General features: G+C 40.9%; 1 protein-coding gene across 4 annotated transcripts in view; it reads right to left on the bottom strand.

The window, feature by feature from the left end:
• APP (amyloid beta precursor protein) overlaps positions 1-17514 on the bottom strand; it is a 233384-nt gene that overhangs the window by 151190 nt on the left and 64680 nt on the right. For all 4 annotated transcript variants that reach the window (XM_069785304.1, XM_069785306.1, XM_069785302.1 and 1 more), the window contains exon 3: positions 6831-6960. In XM_069785304.1, the coding sequence (XP_069641405.1) occupies positions 6831-6960 (130 nt within the window). The remainder of the gene's footprint in view (positions 1-6830; positions 6961-17514) is intronic.

The raw sequence follows: 17514 nt of genomic DNA, 5'->3' as shown, positions 1-17514 counted from the left end.
AACAGCCACTTTTTTCTCTGTTATGGAAGCTGACCATAAAATTTGGGCCAACAGACTTCAGGCATAACAGAAAACCACTTCTATTCAATGAAGCATGTCAGGACATGCTCTTAATTATATTGCTGCACAGAAGTGCATATAAGAATACACTGCAAGAATTGGGGCCCTAGAAGCTTGCCACAATTAGCTCAGCCAAGAGGATGCAGAAACAGGAGAAAACTCTGACTGCCAGCACAACACAGAAGAGCTGCCAGTGTGCAGCCAAGCACAGTTTTGGACCTGGGCAGGGACCTGGCTAGGGAGCACCTGCCAAGGCTTTGCTGCAGTGGAAAGAATCCAGTGGAAAGAACCTCATTATCCCTGCAGCACCTGCAGTTTCACCAAAAAATGTGCCTAGCCTGTGCAGGTAGGGCTTTCTCATCCGCCCACCAGCACTGTACCAAAAATACCACTAGTGGGCAGGAATATTGTCTGTGAGGGAGCAAAGAGAGATGAAATATTTCTCCCAATGAACAGTTATGCCTCTCACTGAGCCTAGTATTTCTCTACCCGTGGTCTCCCCACTAAGCCATTCAGATTGTCAGTAGTTTTGGTGATCCTCTCCTTCTTGTCAGCTAGCACTGTCAGAAAAACTAGACATGATGTAGTTGTGTAGGCTGAAACTAAGTGCATTTTTTATTTTAGGAAAAGAATGTGGTGTGAGGCTTGTCTGCATCACTCACATGGCTGAGTCGAGACTGAGGCAAGCTGGAGGGGGATAGCTAAACTAGCAGGGACAGGAAAACTCCAAGATAATTATTTAATGTCATTCTGTTGATTAGGCACTGCATGGAAAAGCCAATGGAAAGCACTTCCAAAGTATCCGGAAGAGAAGCTTTGCCATTGCAATCAGAAATAGGTACACTAGACAGTGAGCTGAGGGAAAAAAAAAAAAAAAAAAAGCACATACCATGTAGTAGAAGTAAACAGGCATTTTACATGCTTGTGTGAAAAAATCCCACAATCAAAATCACAGGTAAACTACCAGATGAACCAAAAGAACTGTCCATTACATATATCTCTATTTAAATGATTAATTCCAGGCATAACCTTGGTGTTTTCTTTGGTATAATTGGCTAGGCATGCGTATCAAAACTTGAGTATGCCTTTTCTTCTGATATCAACAAGTGGTTAACTTTACAAGCTGTTATGACAAGTTAATAAATATTTTCAAAGATGTTTTTGTTAAAACCAGAAACAGAAGCCAGCTTTTCACTACATAACCAAACAGTAAAATATACTTGTCATATAACCTAATCCACTTGTTTATGAACAAATGATTGCAAGTAATCATGTTTTGACTGACAGAGGCTACACACATAATGATATTCCAATACATCTGGATCCTTCAAACACTGTCTGAATATAGTGCTTGGCAGCATACATTAACAGGATAATGAAACAGAGTCATATGTGAGTATGCAAGCAAGCACTTTACACAGTGCAGTTAATCAATGCCCTGGTAATTTCCCTTTACCACCACACCTCAGAGTTTGTCTGCCATGTCCACATACTGATCCACAAACATCTGCATCTCTCTCCAGGGCTATGGTGCACAATGAGCAGCTAGGCTGGGGTGTATTTCACCAACAGTAAATGAAATGTCATCTATTCAGGAAAGTATAGCCATACGTTTATTGAAGGTATTCAAAGAATCATGGCACTGGGACAAAGATCTTGGCACAGCCTGATGAAACCCTGCAGCAGTGCCCCACAGCAAGCTTACTGTCACCATTTTGGAGTGCTCAGTCTTAAAAGCACCCGCTTTTGCATGTTGCAGTTGTGAGGATGCCAGCATGCACACCCAACACCATGGGAAGTGCTGCAGATCTTCACTCTTCCACCAGCACATCTCATGGCTCATCTTTGCCTGAGCACCCAAACACATTCATGGCTCTATGTTAAGCAGCACACTCTTCACTCAAATAGCATAATTTAACCCTTTAGTCCTTGTATTACTAACCCCCCCGCCTCAAATCCCAGATTTTTTTTTTTCCCCCTTGAAGACAGCAGTCTGACACCTTTATTCAAGAGACCTAAGTATCTGCCTAGATTCCTATTTCTGTCGTTAAGCGGCTGACAGAGCTTCAAGCCATAGTAAGCACACACTGGAAGATTCATTTTCTGAAAGCAGGAAGATAAAAATAAAGATAGTTTTAAGGCAAATGCCTTCAGTGTGTTCAGAAAGGTAACTAAAATTTACTCAACAATTTTCTTTTCACAAGAAGTTTCCCCTCTTCAATGAACTGAAACTGTACAGTAATCCTCTGTGCCCCTGGAAGCATGCAATGAATATGTCGGTAAATCAGATTTATTGCACAAGAACATTTTCTCAAAGCTTGCAGTTTCAAGAACATTGCCAAGCCCTCCACAAAGGCACAAAATCGTATCTTAAAATTAAATAAAATCAGTAATGCTTTTCTTCTTTGGGTTCAATTAGAACATTTTTGGGGGGCATCTTTATGTGGTCACTACAAAGACACATGGCTGACTCAAATAAGGCGCTTTCATTTCACCTTATTTAAATTACTGCTTTTATGTTTTAGTCGCATCTGCTTAAGAAAATATGAAGCTGTGTAATGTAATAAATCTGATCGATATTACTAAAGTATACTGCTACAAATAGCTACAGTAACTACCATCATGCACGCGCCTTAAAGAGAAAAAACTCTTGCAGTAGCCAAGTGCTGTAGTGATATGCTCTCCACGTGTCCCAAAGCCTTGGCTGAAGACTGGGAGGCAAATGGACCGTGAAGATGCTCTAGCCTGAACACAGACACATTTCTGTCACTCATTGTTTCTCACCTCTGTGGAAAACAAATATCAAGATAGAAGAAACCATAAGCTGACTAAAGATACTGAAAGTGATTCTCACAGCAGACTCAACTCTGCAATCAGCTGCTCACTGCCAAACTTTCTTTTGGCATCTTAATTTTACCAGAGTCAATAGATTTAATGGTGGTCTACTTGCACTAACAGTACTGAGGAATAGGCACTGCCGATGCTTGACTTCTGAAATTGCCTGCTAGCAGCTACCACACCAAGAATAGCTGAGGCACATGCAGAGCTGACAGGCAAGATCCAACTTTTAAAAAATTTATCTTTTAACACTGAAGAAGTATTACCAGGAGACAAAGAAAAAGAAAAAAAAAAGGCAGCTCTCAAGACTCCTTAACAAATAAGATTCAGGAAAAAGTACTCCGAGGCAGATGTCATACTGCTTATGGTGATAATTAATAAAATCAGTATCCTCATACTGAGCTGCTTGTGCAGGCTACAAGATTAGCTACCAAAATAAATAAATAAAAAAAACCACAAAACCTCAACAAGGTATTGCATAAAATTATTAAAAAAAGATAATCTGTCAAAGCTATGAGGAACTGACAGACCGAATTCAATCAACTCCCTGTCTCCAGTCTACATACAAAGCAGCAAGAGTATTCAAGGTATCTGACCACAACTTTTAGACTACAGAAGAATCAAAATAATAAATTAAAAGGGTAGGTGTCCAACAGGAAAAGTAAATGAACAGTCTCTGTTAAACATGCCAAACGACACTTTTCTTTTTTTCCCTTCAAGACTTCTGTTCTGCTCTTTTCAGAGATCTGTTCATCTCATGACCAGCTTCACCACTATGAAGGCAGCAAGCCAACAGGAGAGGACAATGTGAGCTACTAGCAACAGATAAACATCCTGCTGCTGCGTACTAAGCAAGCCCGACTTCCCATGATGGGTTGTACTCCCAGCCTCACATGTGGGAAAGTGACCCATTCCTCCAGCCTCCTCCTGTAATGCACTTTCACCACATGGAAGAAAGTCCAATTTTAACCTTACACAACAAGCAGAGAGTTGGTCGATAGAGGAAATGACGGATAATGGCCACGTTCACCATTTCTCCTCCAGTGGAAGTAATTGTGTGGCCACCCTTCCCTCAGTAAACTCTTGGGAACATCAGTATCTAAAGCTTTTGTTCCTATTAGTTTTATTCCAGCCAGGGTCAAAAGATGAATGGCAGGATAGGAGAATGACAAACACAAACACTGGCAGACAAGTGCATAAGCCTCAATTACAAGGAAATCAGACAAAAGATACCATATAGGAGAATTTTAAAACAGGAGCTAAGGGTAAAGCATTAAATGGGCATGAGGTGCTTAAATGTCTTTTAAAATTTTTGTCTCCAGCAAGCAAAGCTTACCTTGCTACCTAAGATAGCAGACATTCAACTCTCGAAAATTTTTCATTCAAAACTGCAACTCAGGAAAGATGCCTTAAAAGTCCAAGTCCAGTTCCTCACTCCTGCAGGGAACTGCATATAGTCCTGTTCATAAATCTATGAACTTCCTTCTAAATTACTAGACTTCTTATTCCTTTTACCAGAAGACTGTTGGAGCTCCTTACTCTTGCAGAAACTTCTTTATAATTTCCAGATTAAATTTATTCATGGCCAATTTATATTCATTTGCTCTTGTGATGACATTGTCTTTTATCTTAAATTAGGTTGTAAGTTCTTCAGGGCACTGACCAAATCTACATAAGTATAGAGAGTCCTGAGCATAATATTTCCCTGATCATAATTCAGAGCTTTGCTTATGATGACAATACAATAAATAATAAAAATTACATTTTTATAGTTCCACTAGTCTGATCTTCTTCTGCCACATCTCTAATTAGTGCAAGTGCACTTTGCATGGAATCTGATGAAATATATCATGATGAAGCTAGGTGAGACTGCAGTTCTGCCCCACCTCTAACAAGTTGCTTATCTGGCTGTGCAAGTATAGCGATAGCTGGTATTTTCATCTCGACTATGGAAAACTAAAGTAAACACAGCAACAAGTGGGTAGAAGAGCATGTCCCTTTCAGCATTAAAACTTTTGGTGAAAGTGACCAACTCAACTCACCTAGAAGTCTGGAAAACACACAAAGTAGCAGGTTCCTTCCCGCAGTCAGGATTCATATTACTAGAGGCAGGTCCTTCCCCCGACCAAAAGTCTTGAATTTGGGTTCTCCTTGAACGCTTTTGCTCAGAATAAACTAAACATTCTTACCTACAGTAGTATCAACAATGATATACTGCAGGTCTAGAAACACCTATTTCATATCCATACAAACAAACGTCAGATCTAGAAACTTTACAGTAAAATTTCCCTGATATTTCTTAGTACAGATCTTGCGCACCTGTTTTTTGGCACCTTTGATCATAGTAGTACCATGCTTGTTAGTTACTCTGCAGTCCTATCTTTGTTAAGTTGGCACACTCACTGCCTGGGCATCAGATGGTGTGCTATGTGTTTTACCTATTCTACACAAATGAACAAAAATTCTACAAAGATTGCATATTTTCTGGATTTCTTTCATTATTTATTTCATGGAATAACTAGCCTGAGTTGCTTTCCACACATTTTAGCTGCCTTGGCTTGGTAGAAAAGTGTAGTGGTTTAACCCCAGCCAGCAACTAAGTACCACACAGCCACTTGCTCACTTTGCCCCCACCCAGTGGGATGGGGCAGAGAATCGGGGGAAAAAAAAAAAAAAAAAGTAAAACTTGTGGGTTGAAATAAGAACAGTTTAATAGGACAGAAAGGAAGAAAATAATAATGATAATAATAATAAAAATGACAATAATAATGAAAGAACTGGAATATACAAAACAAGTGATGCACAATGCAATTGCCCACCACTTGCTGACCAATGCCCAGTTAGTTCCCGAGCAGCGATCTGCCACATACCTGGCCAACTCCCCCCAGTTTATATTCTGGGCATGACATCACATGGTATGGAATATCCCTTTGACCAGTTTGGGTCAGCTGTATCCTGTGCCAACTTCTTGTGCCCCTCCAGCCTTCTCACTGGCTGGGCATGAGAAGCTGAAAAATCCTTGGCTTACTATAAACACTACTTAGCAACAACTGACAACATTGGTGTGTTATCAACATTGTTCTCTACTGAACCCAAAACATAACACTATACCAGCTACTAGGAAGAAAATTAACTCTATCCCAGCCAAAACCAGGACAAAAAGCAAGTTCCAACTCTGAATTCCAGCATTTAAACATGAAACTAGGCAGCCAATTTATCACAATTCAAATGGCAGTGGTAAAGCAACATATTTAAATAGCTCATGGAATAATCTCAAGAAAATGTTACGCCTAGAATGTTAATGAAAACAACAAATTAATACGATTCTGTTTTCTGAACGCTGACAGAAGTAAAGGTTAACAAAATACGAAGGACTGAACCTCCCTTTTAAATTGGTGAATTGATTCAAAACACCAAGGACACAGGAGAGAATAGCAAGCAACTGCTACAAAAATAAAGCTGCAGAAAGAAACAACAGAATTTATATTCTAGCTTTTGCTTGCTTTCAATAAAAACAGATTCCCATTGTCTTTCATAATAAGAGACCAAGTACTACATATTTAAAAAAATAATGGGGGGGGGGGGGGGAGTATTTATTTAAGGAAACGATGGATAGCTTATGAACAAGTAAACTGTGAACTGTGTGAACACATGCATGTCTATATGGGAGGAAAAGAGGGGAGAGAACAGATAATGACAAGTAAGCAGAATCCTGGTTTGCAGTCACTCATGAAAATAGTATTGTGAAGAGCAGGAGTATTTTCTGTCTAGTTAATGCAGTTCCAAAACACTGAACAATTGGACAAAACCCACCTCAGAAAATATGATAATACAAAGATGTAAAAGATAGTTATGTAGATTCTCTATCTTTTTCATGAAGTGACTGAAAATCCAAAGGGCAGAAAAAAAAAGATTGAAACTCAGTCACTCACCCAAACACCTGTAGGGAACCACGATATGCGGGTGACCATTGCACTGCTTCCACCCCTTCTTGCACCAGTTCTGGATTGTAACTGGCTGGTTGGCTTCAACAACATTGGTGATTTGTAATTCAGGGTAGACCTAGTATTAAAAGTATAAAAAAGACAAATGTTATCGCAAGTATGCACGCTGGGTCATGCAATACTGTTACACGTGTTTGTAACATGGGTATCACAATACAATACTCATTTCCCTATCTTCTCCCTTTTCTGCTGTGTAATGTATTTAGTTCATGGTATGAGTATGTACACTTACCTGGAAAGTTGTTCTTTGTTCATCAGTAAGAACATGTGGCTGCCAGCTCATATGATGGTTGTAACAGCTGGCTGTCAAAATATAACTTGGTCAGTTATACTTGCTTAAGCTAAAGATCAGCTAAACAGGTTTCACAATTGACTCAGATACCCTCTCCTCGATGTCTAGGCTATTGCTCCCCTTGCAAAACTCCATATAGTGGGCCTAATCTCCACGCATCTAAAAAATTAATAGCATGCTTTTATGTTTATCTCAATCATTTTAACAAATACCATAATTCTTTCCCACTGCAGTCTACATAGTATTACAGTCTGTTGAATCAGTTACTCATATTTAGGTTTACCGTCACCAATATAAACCTATTTCCAACTTTCCTAAATTGCTGAGATCAAAATCCTACCTGCTCTTAATACTGCAATACACCTCTACACCCACAATCATGCAACTAGCAAACTGGATGACTAATTTATTGGCAAGCAACAACTTTGATCAAGTCACATATGTGGCTTTTTATCTCCCTCAGTCCCTTTATCCCACTCCCCTTTTTGAATTTTGCTGTCAGTAATGGCTTATCTGGCCTCTTTTGCCAGGGACAGGTCTTAGCCACTGACCTTTTGTGCAGACCCACCTCCCAGTCACCTTCTACATGTACATTTCGATTCACTGGGAGCACATTGCCTTGCACTACACTGCGGTTCATGCTGTGAAAGGATTTCAGAGCACGCAAACCGCATTCCTTATGGATAAAACTTAACAGGAAATTTGTTCTCCTGGAGCACACCCAACAGGTGGTTAGTCCATGCCACCAGACTAGAGCTAACCAAAGCAAAGCCTGCAAAGCACGCCCAGCGTGGATGCTCAGCCCCTGTTGCTTCACTTTGCACTCCCAACTGTCATTGCACCACAGTAGTTGCTAACACAGGCTATTGCTCTTCCTTTTGATTTTTCAAATCGGCAATTTATCAGCCCTAATATCAAACTCAGAAGATACTAGTTTTCCTTTGCCTTTCCTCAAGCAATCCTTACCAACTTCTGAATGTCAGATCTGAGGATTTAGGTGGACTAAAAACTACAGTCTACTCATACCTACTAGTGGAAAAGAAAAACAGAAATAGGATCAAGCCTCATGAAAAATAAGTAATTGGCGACAATCCAAAAACACCCTGCAGAAAAGGAACATAATCCCAACTAAAGAGACTTGGTTCAAGATTGGGTGAATTCTGGGAGTCCAAAACCAATGCTTCAAAAACCACCATAAGCACCTCGACAGCCCTGCTGCAAAGGAAAAGGATTCACCTCGATCATGTATCTCACCCAAGCTCACAGCATCCCAGTGGGCCAGTGCCTCCTGGCGTTCCCCTGACTGAAGGTTTAAAATGTAACTGTGGCAAAAGTGAAGCAAGCAGGCTATTTAATTGCAGCTCAAGTAGAAGTTTCTAACTTTAAAAGACGCTAATAAACAACAGTACAGGCTTTTCAGATTTGACATCAGTAGTCTTTGAATGAACATGGCCTGGTCTACAGGCATGGTAATAACAGCAAATAATCAAAGCATGATTGGAAATACTTGGGAAGAACTTCTTACTTTCATTAAGAGACAGGAAGGGGCTACTATAATTGTAAAATTGAACTACATTTACGGCTTAATGCACAAAACAAGGCCAGGTACAATAACAATGCCAAGGAAATGACTACAGAAAGAAACACTACTTGAACAATGCACTTTATGCTAAAGAGATTGAAAATCAACCTGCCCTTCTATTACAAAACAGCATTTTAATCAGATACCTCTTGCTTTAAATAAGCACTTCACAGAAGCCATCTGATATATTTTTGCCAGCTTCAACAGCACCCTCAGAGCTCACTACAACAGATGGTTGAAGTGTGCACAGGGGCTTCAGATGCAACCCTCTATGTTAACCTAGCACATGTGGGCTTTCTTGAAGTGAACCCTTTCTCAACTGAAAACTTAGGAGTGAAAGTTTCCTGCACTCGGAAGATTGTAGCTTTACTTCGTTCTTTTTGTCAGCAGGTCACCAGAGCTGATGGTCATCGTCCACATTACAAATATACCGCCATATTTACACTACTTGCAGAGAGCGGCTCCAGAGGAACTTGCTGCTCCCCCTGTTCCATCAGTGCTTCAAACACTGAACTCTAAACTGAAACAGCAAGGTTGCAAATTCAAGGAAAGCTCCCCTTTCCTCTTCAATCTCTTCATCTTTTCCCTTGGGTCCCCTCAGTTCCACCAAACAGGTGTGCACATGTTCATGCTCTTAACTCTTGTCACAGCACTGCCAAAATGGATTAGGATGTCACGGTGGCAGGGATATTTCATACCTCAATTGCTGTGTATATATGACACCACAAGGCACCATAGCTGCCTCAACAGCTAACAAGCAAGATGCAAGAGAAAGATTTGATTTTCTTTGGACGCTGCCTTTAGCATCGTCATGCTGCACTCTTCCAAGTTCATACATCCGCAGACATCACATCTGAATAATTACAGCCCGTGGTTACGTAATACTGGATGCCATCACAAACCATGCGCTTGATCTAGCACAGTGTCACTGACGCGTTCTTATCGGGGATATTTTAACATTCCTCAGGGTTAAGTGTCACTTGTCACATACAGAGGAAGTAAATGTCTTAAATGAAGACAACTAAAAAAAATTTCACAATGGTTGGACTGGAATGTTAAAAAAGGAAACTAAGAAAAAAACTCAAAGCAATTTACACATCCACAGGAACACGTACACAGCCTTAAAACAATAGAGAATAGGATTCTGATCTGTGAGAATAGAGACACACTTAGTTGCTTTCCTGACGTGAATTTCTAATGAGTAAGAGCGAACTATTACCGTAGAACCTTAGTGAAACAATAAAGTTAGAGGGGAAAAACTTAATATATTATTTTTATTTTGATGTTTCCCAAACCCACCATTTTAACTTCTGGTTAGTATAGTGGACCAAATTCTAAGTAGTTAACAGTATTTGTCAAAAGCACACACGGATGAAGAAATACAAAGAAGCCTCTTCTTCTGTTTCTACATCAGTTACTAAACTCCTAATTTCTTTTGACAGCTCACACAAAGCTCCGTCCACTCTGCACAAGGGAAAACAGGCCTTGAATTTCATTACCAATAGGTTAATGCCAGCAACGTGTATGCGCTGAGGGAAGTTCCCCTCACCAGACTTACATAAGGTATTTGCTCTGAATTGAAGTGGGACCTACTTAGTGGCACAGAAAAATGAGCCTCTTATTTATTTATAGTGTCCCTAGTGAGCACAGCTCATTCTAGAGAGTCAGAGCAAGTAGCTCTAGAAGGTTACAGGAGATCCAAACTTTCAATGTTATCATAACTTGCTGCAGAGTAATTCCTTTAATATATTTTAAAAGAAGTGGTGGAAGAAACAGAGGTCAATGTAACCTAAAAATTTTAACTGGCAATCAAAAATTACAGCTAGATCTTCATTAAAATCTGTTTTCATTACTAAGTTTTCTTATAAATTGACTTCAGAAACAGAAATCTAAAAAGCCTCAGCACTCAGGCTACTCAGAATTTAATGTAATCTTGTTTACATTCATGTTTACCACTACCAAGTCTGATGACACATGGATTTAGGACTAAGATGTAAATGTGCTTAATAAAAGAAAGAGCATTTTGATCTGTCTGCATACAAAGGTGTTGATGATACAATGGTGACAGTGTTACAACAAACTAGTTGAGAATGTGTTACATAACAGGAGATTGGGGATTATTTTGAAACAAATCTGGGAAAAACAAAGATAAAGCAGAGAAAAAACCATTAAAGCAAAGAAGCGGACAGGCCACCATCACAGCCACCCCTCCCGCCTGTGGAAGGAAGATCAGCCAAGAGGCCTTTGGGCATGGCCGGCACAGGCGGGCGCATCCCCAGGCCTCTAACGCACAGGAAGTGCCGGCCGCTCACGTGGGACAGGGAGACCATTTCAGGAAGGGCCGGCTGGGGCAGCGGATGACGGCCCACGTGAGCCATGAGCTCCCCGCAGCATGCTGCGGGCAAGAAGGAGGCACGGCTCCTGGGTGCATGGCAGAGGTGAGGCCCTTCCTGGGATACCAGGCCCAGCGGCAGGGGCAGCGGTTCAGGAGGACTTGGATGAACTGGAAGGGCTTCAAAGAAGAGTCAAAGAGCAATGACGAGATCATGTATCCTGCACAGAGGAAGCGCTCAACTCCAGGAATAGTCTGTTTAGAAGGCCCAGCCTGGCTGCAGTTTACAACCACTTTCAGAAACTTAAAATTTGTGAACATCTTAATTTATCACACAAATAGCTAAATGAGACTGAGTTGCTGAGTGTTGAGACTGAACAACTGTGACCCCAAGGGTGCTTCTCCAAGTAGCCTACCCACAACTAGAGGTTTCTCTGCTCAAACGGGAAATGCCTACCTAACAAGGATACTGCTACTCAGCCACCGCAATGGTACCTGGAAACATGGCCTATGAACGATGCTAGCCATCTTTGATGATTGCCCTGATCCACACAGAATCACAGACTGACTGAGGTTGGAAGGGACTTCTGGAGGCTGTCTGGCCCCACTCCCCTGCTCCAGCAGGGCCACCTAGAGCTGGCTGCCCAGGACTGTGTCCAGACACCTTTTGAATATCTCAAGGATGGAGACTCCACAGCCTCTCTGGAGGCCTCTCCTCTGCCAGCGCTCAAATACCAGCATAAAATGCAACTGAAATCTCTGAGAGATACTTTTTTTTTTAAAATCAATCCCTGATATATGATTATATAAATAGGTTTTTCCACCCAGTCATACATGCTTAGCAGAAGCAAACAAACTCTGTACGTCTTGATGCAATCTTGAAGTAATACTTGAGCATAATCATGTAAGACGTAGTCAGCTCTGATACTAAAAGACATTTGGATTCAAAAGCACAGTATTTCACCTCTTGATATTATTCATTATACCCCTAATCTTCTAGAGTAACTCTGACCATCCAGAATATTGCTTCTTTTATCATATTTTCAAACAGATTTTTGAAAGGTTTACAAGATTAGCTGACGATTAGGAGGTTAGTGGAGCTATTTCAATTTACTTCTGCATTTTTTATTACACAATTAAAATAACAATAACAACAGAAATAAGTATATATAAATCTTGAATACTATCATAATGTATATGATTGGAATTACTGGTACAGATTTATTCTTACTTCTGCTTGAACTTAAGGATCTTTTCCTGTATATTTCAAAAGCAGAATCATCACAGGGAAGAGAACAAGATTCAGTTTCAGAGTAACAAGTGGTCTAAGTATGCTCCATCAATGGAAAACGTTAAACGGAACACACGCACACACCTGCACACACAGACATGTGCATGCAAAAAGAAACAGCATCTTACACTAAAGAATGTAAAGCAAAATCAGGAATTGGTATCTGTTTTTGCCAACAATTTGGAACAGCAGAGAACATGGGCAAAAGGCAAAAAAAAATTGTTTAAAATTAAAGGTGCAAAATAAACACATAATCAATTGCCATTTTTATTTAAACACCTTAGTATTTTTCTCCAAAGTGCATCCCACGTGAGTTTGAATTCTGACTGTTCCAAATCAGAGTTGTGTATTAGTTTAACTGCCACCAAACGCTGTATCAGTCTAAGTGGACACATTTTCTTTTTATCATTTCCTTCTATTCTTTTTCCTTAATCCTTCAGTTCTTTGCTGTACCAACTCATGACATCTTAGCTTAAATTAGATCATACATTTGGTTTCTAGATCTTCCTTTTACTGTAAGCTTCAGCACCTGGCACAGCAAGGCTTTGAAGCCAGCTTGAATTCAAATGTAATGTTCAACTTGCTACTCTCACAACGATAAAAGGCTACTCAGTCGCTCCAAAAGCACGCTATCCAGTCTCTCCACAATGTGCCACTGAAGAACTGGTGCTAAGGCACCCCAGATCTGACAGGTATTTATGAGCTGGCATTCTGCTTGAAATCTGGCTCAGGCAGTCAGTGACAATATGTGTCTTAAAAACTAAATGCAAGACTGACCGCAGAAACGCTAGAAAGGAATTTTAATATAGATAAAAGAAACAAAGAAGAAATTCCTGCTGTAAACAGTCAGAACAAAAATTGGGGTGGTTTTAGCAGTTGCATCTTTAGCAACTTGAATGATTTGGATGCTTTGATGTACTTAAAGAAAGGGGAAGATAACTCAAACTAGGAAACGGTTTGATTACATACAGACTCTCACTGCCTGCTCTCCTGCCCCACCTTCCCCCAAAAAAGGAAAAAAACCAACCAAACAAGTTGGTCTGTGACAAGTTTCCTTCCAGCTGGACCATGCAACTTTGTACACTGAACATTCTATACTTACAAAATCGATGTTACTTTAACATTGAGAATTGTCCACAGAAATTATCAGACAATTTTCTTTTTAAAATTGTAAACAAAAATCACAGATGTGACCCAAGTAACTGTTTACCTCTGTGCTTTAAATGGACAAAGAAAATTTTTTATCACTTCAGTGAAGCAGTCCGCAAACAGTTACTGCAAGCACAAAAGAACGCACAGATTTAATAACCAGTGTTTAGGAAGACTGTGGTCTTAAAATTGCTTATGGAAAACATAAGCAAGCATGCTGTCCTTTGACAGCAAGCATATCTGAAGGGTAGCTAAACAATGCTTCAACTATGAAAAAAGCCTTCAGTTCCAGATTAACAAATTATAGTTGGATCAAAACAATTTCTATTCCTTTCTAGAGTATATCTTTCAATAAATAAATAAAATCCTTTTGAGGATTTTCCCCATCACAGGGCAGAAAGCAACCTACATGTTAAAACCACAGAAAAAAACCAAAAGATCAGCTGCTTCCCAGTATTTTGCATAGATATGTCACTGAAGAGCCATAACAAGCAGACACTGCACTCATTTTCAACCATTTGGCATGTCCACACAGAGGAAGTATACAATAATTATTTCTGTGTGTCTGTGCAGTGTCTCTGCAAGCTTTCCAATCTACGACTTCAGAAGCAGCAATGCTGCAGAGCCCCTGCTGTCCCAGATCAACTGCAGCAGTAGTGGTATCTATCACATGAGCAGCAATGACACAAGCACAGCCAACCCTGAATGAAATGCTCTGTTCTCAGTCTTGCAGTCTGTATCTGGAAAATAGACAGCTATATGCAGATTCAAGCTATAATACATCTCATATCAAAATATTCTAGTTTATTACTGGTTTTTACAACTACTTTTCTACCTTACTATAGAGGGTCTTGGTATACGGTAATTTTGAATCTTCATTGATTAGGATTTAAACTCAGAATTAGGACTTGAGAAGCAGGAATCACCATCCCTTGAACTCCGTTATTTACAAATAAGGAAAAATCAAACATTAAATTGCACACACTTAACACATGCAACTATGGATGCTTATTACCTTTATGCTCCCACTCACTTCAACCAGCTATCCTAATTTTTTGCCTGTTTCTTCAGCAACTGCTGGCCCAAGTTACGATTTTTAACCTTTGATTTCTGTGCACCTTCTCTAGCCTTGATTAGACCTGCAGGCTAAACAGGTGAAACAGCCCCCACTTATAACCATAAAGCACAGTAAACCTCTGGTACATCAGCTCTGCAGTCCTCTTGCGCAGACACGGAGTTGTTAGAGGCACGGGCATAACCCCTGCGCCGAATCACCACGCAAGGCAGAGAACAGAAGCTGTGCAAGCTTTAGAAAGATTTTAACACACCAACACAAAACTATGCCATGTGTGGTCAAGTTGACTACTCCAGAGAGCCCCAAAGGTCCAAAATCTGCCAACAGCAGCTGCTGTGTTTCACAAGAGATGAATTGTATACTGCTCATGCTGGCAATCTCCCAACCACCACATCCTCGTCTCTTCCACTTTTCCTCTTGCATGTTTACGCGGAGTTGCCTAACGCAGGCCTGAAGCTCTCCCTGTGGCAGCCCCCTGGCCAGGAACCATCACCTCTCCAGTCCAGCACGCTCCCATGGTCAGCAGTAACACCTTTCCTTCTCTGCCACATCTCTGCTGCTTCAGCTATACCATGTCATGCCTGACCAAGCTCAGCCACTCACCCCTGCCTTTCTCAACCACGCAGGCACTTCTACACACAAAAGCAAAGCTACAGGGCTAGTTGGCATCCCAACTTTTCCTGTCGTTCTCTGTAACCCAAGCAACTCCTTCACTTGCTCAAAGAGAATTATGAAAGGAGAGTCAAACCCAGCACCAGCTGCATTGGCGCAGTTTCCAAATTCACTCTCATGGGCCAACCTGAGAAAGAGCAAGGCAACCAAGAAGGAACAGCTCTGCCCCTGTACCACAAGTCCCACCGGTATCTGCTGCTGCAACTTAATCAGCATAACATCTTAAGTATTTGCACTAATTTCCAGCTGCCACTTGGGAAGAGAGAACCCTTTTAACCCCGCAGTTTAAAAGAACACAGAAGTAATCAATTCTTAAAAGCAAAACCACACCCAATTACTTAGTGGAAATAAATAATCCCAGGCTGAGTGTCTTCCAAACTAGGCAGAGAATAATTTCTTTTAATGCAACCCTGAGGACAAGTTTCCAAAGACATAATACTTCTTATCTTCAGCCACATCACCTAGCATCCATCCATAACATCCTTCAGTTTTTAATGGCTGCAGCCTCACTAGCTACCTGAGTCAACCCTCAGCCTAATCTAGGAGTTTCACATATTGCTCTTAAAACTATTTCTTAGGACCTGCATGACAAATCCTCCTCCTCCTCCCTTCCAACATCTCAGCTGCTTCGCTATTACAAACAGAGCTGTTGTTCAGGAGTTTCCTGCCATGAAACTCATCTACTATTTCCACTCCTTTCACCCCAACTCTTGCTTTTCCAATTTACTCATCCTGGCATCCTGTTAGTTCCCATTTCCAATCTGTCTGCCCACACTGCAACTCTTAAGTCCCATGCTGAGAGGCAAATGCTCTGTCCTCTTCTCCTAAGCATCTTTTAAACCTCTTCATTTTTTCCTTCAGTCATGCAAAGCCAGCATACATTTCAACAGTCAAACTAGTTTCCTTCATTACTGATCCTTTCCTGTGGAAAAGAAAAACCAAAAAAAACCAGGTTGGTGTGCGAGATGATTAAACTTTATCCACAGACGGGGGGAGGAGATAGGGGCAGAGAGGGAGAAGAGATCAAGATGTTGCTGCAGTTACACTCCTGGCCGTGAGAGCATGCACTCACTGCACTTCTCTGTGAGCAGGGTATATACAAAATCCTGGTATAGTATCCCAAGTGCTTTTGGTATTGAGAGTGGTAGAAACATGAGCTGGTTTTAGCACAGTGGCCAGTTGTGTTGGTTTGCCCATACAAAGCTTCGTATGTACACGATCTCTTCTCTTTAAAATCCCTAACGTGCTTTTATCTGGAATTCCATGGTAGACTGCCACTTACCTTGTAATCAAAGCATTCAGAAAAACTGCTAGATGTGAGGTAGCCTGCTCAACCCTAATTCACACACAGGGCTCCGTGCATTAACGCAGACTTAATTGAACACTTGCACACTGGCTTTCTCTGAGTGCTTTCCTCTGCACATGGGAAAGGCAGAAGCCTGTGGAAGCAGAAATAAGGCTGCATGGTCAACCACATTCTCCTCACTGCCTTTCAAGTCCTTGATTTTATAACACAAATAAGTTTGCATGCACTAAGAAAACCAAACCAAAAATCTTAGCCCTGCCAGGCAAATTCTGTTTACCACATCAGGTCTCTAAAGTCTCTCCTGTGTAATTATGGAGGATATCCAGCTGCTCATGCTGTAAAACCTCAGAGTAAACAGGGTTGGACTTACAATCTCTTCTCAGCTGCTTCCCTGACCACCTTAAGCACTTACTGGTTTAAATGCAACAAGCACTTCTATTTCTCTGTAGGCAGAAATTTTTATTCACAGAGAGGCAGCAAAGTCCACCTTCCCGTGCCACCGTAAGCCATTCATAGTTTTACTCTGCTCAAGTACAAACACAGAAGATCAGACTACAGACTACATCCGCCTGTCACTCTACAGCATCGCCAGAAGCAATTAACAGTTTTGGCTTTGGGGGGGGGTGGGGGGGGGGGGTTGCCTTTTTTGTGTGTTTGTGTTTTTTTAAATTAAATTTCTGCAGGAATAAGCTTAAGTATTAGAGCAGGGAGACAGAATAATACCTAATCAAGTTAACAGGTTTTTTTTGTCTCAGAGTAACATATAATGTACAAACGATAAGGACTGCTGTCCTCCCAAGAGGGGAAAAAACAGGCAGACAGAAGTAGTTTGGGGGGGTCGGGGGGGGCAAATCTCCTCCTTTATGCATGATACAAGATTTCATCCACCCCATTCCCTCTTTAAGGGTTGCCT

The sequence above is a fragment of the Haliaeetus albicilla genome, chromosome 6 (genome assembly GCF_947461875.1).
Source record: "Haliaeetus albicilla chromosome 6, bHalAlb1.1, whole genome shotgun sequence".
NCBI lineage: Eukaryota > Metazoa > Chordata > Aves > Accipitriformes > Accipitridae > Haliaeetus > Haliaeetus albicilla.
The sequence above is the reverse complement of the archived record's forward strand: the minus strand, read 5'-3'. Positions and strand labels throughout refer to the sequence as shown.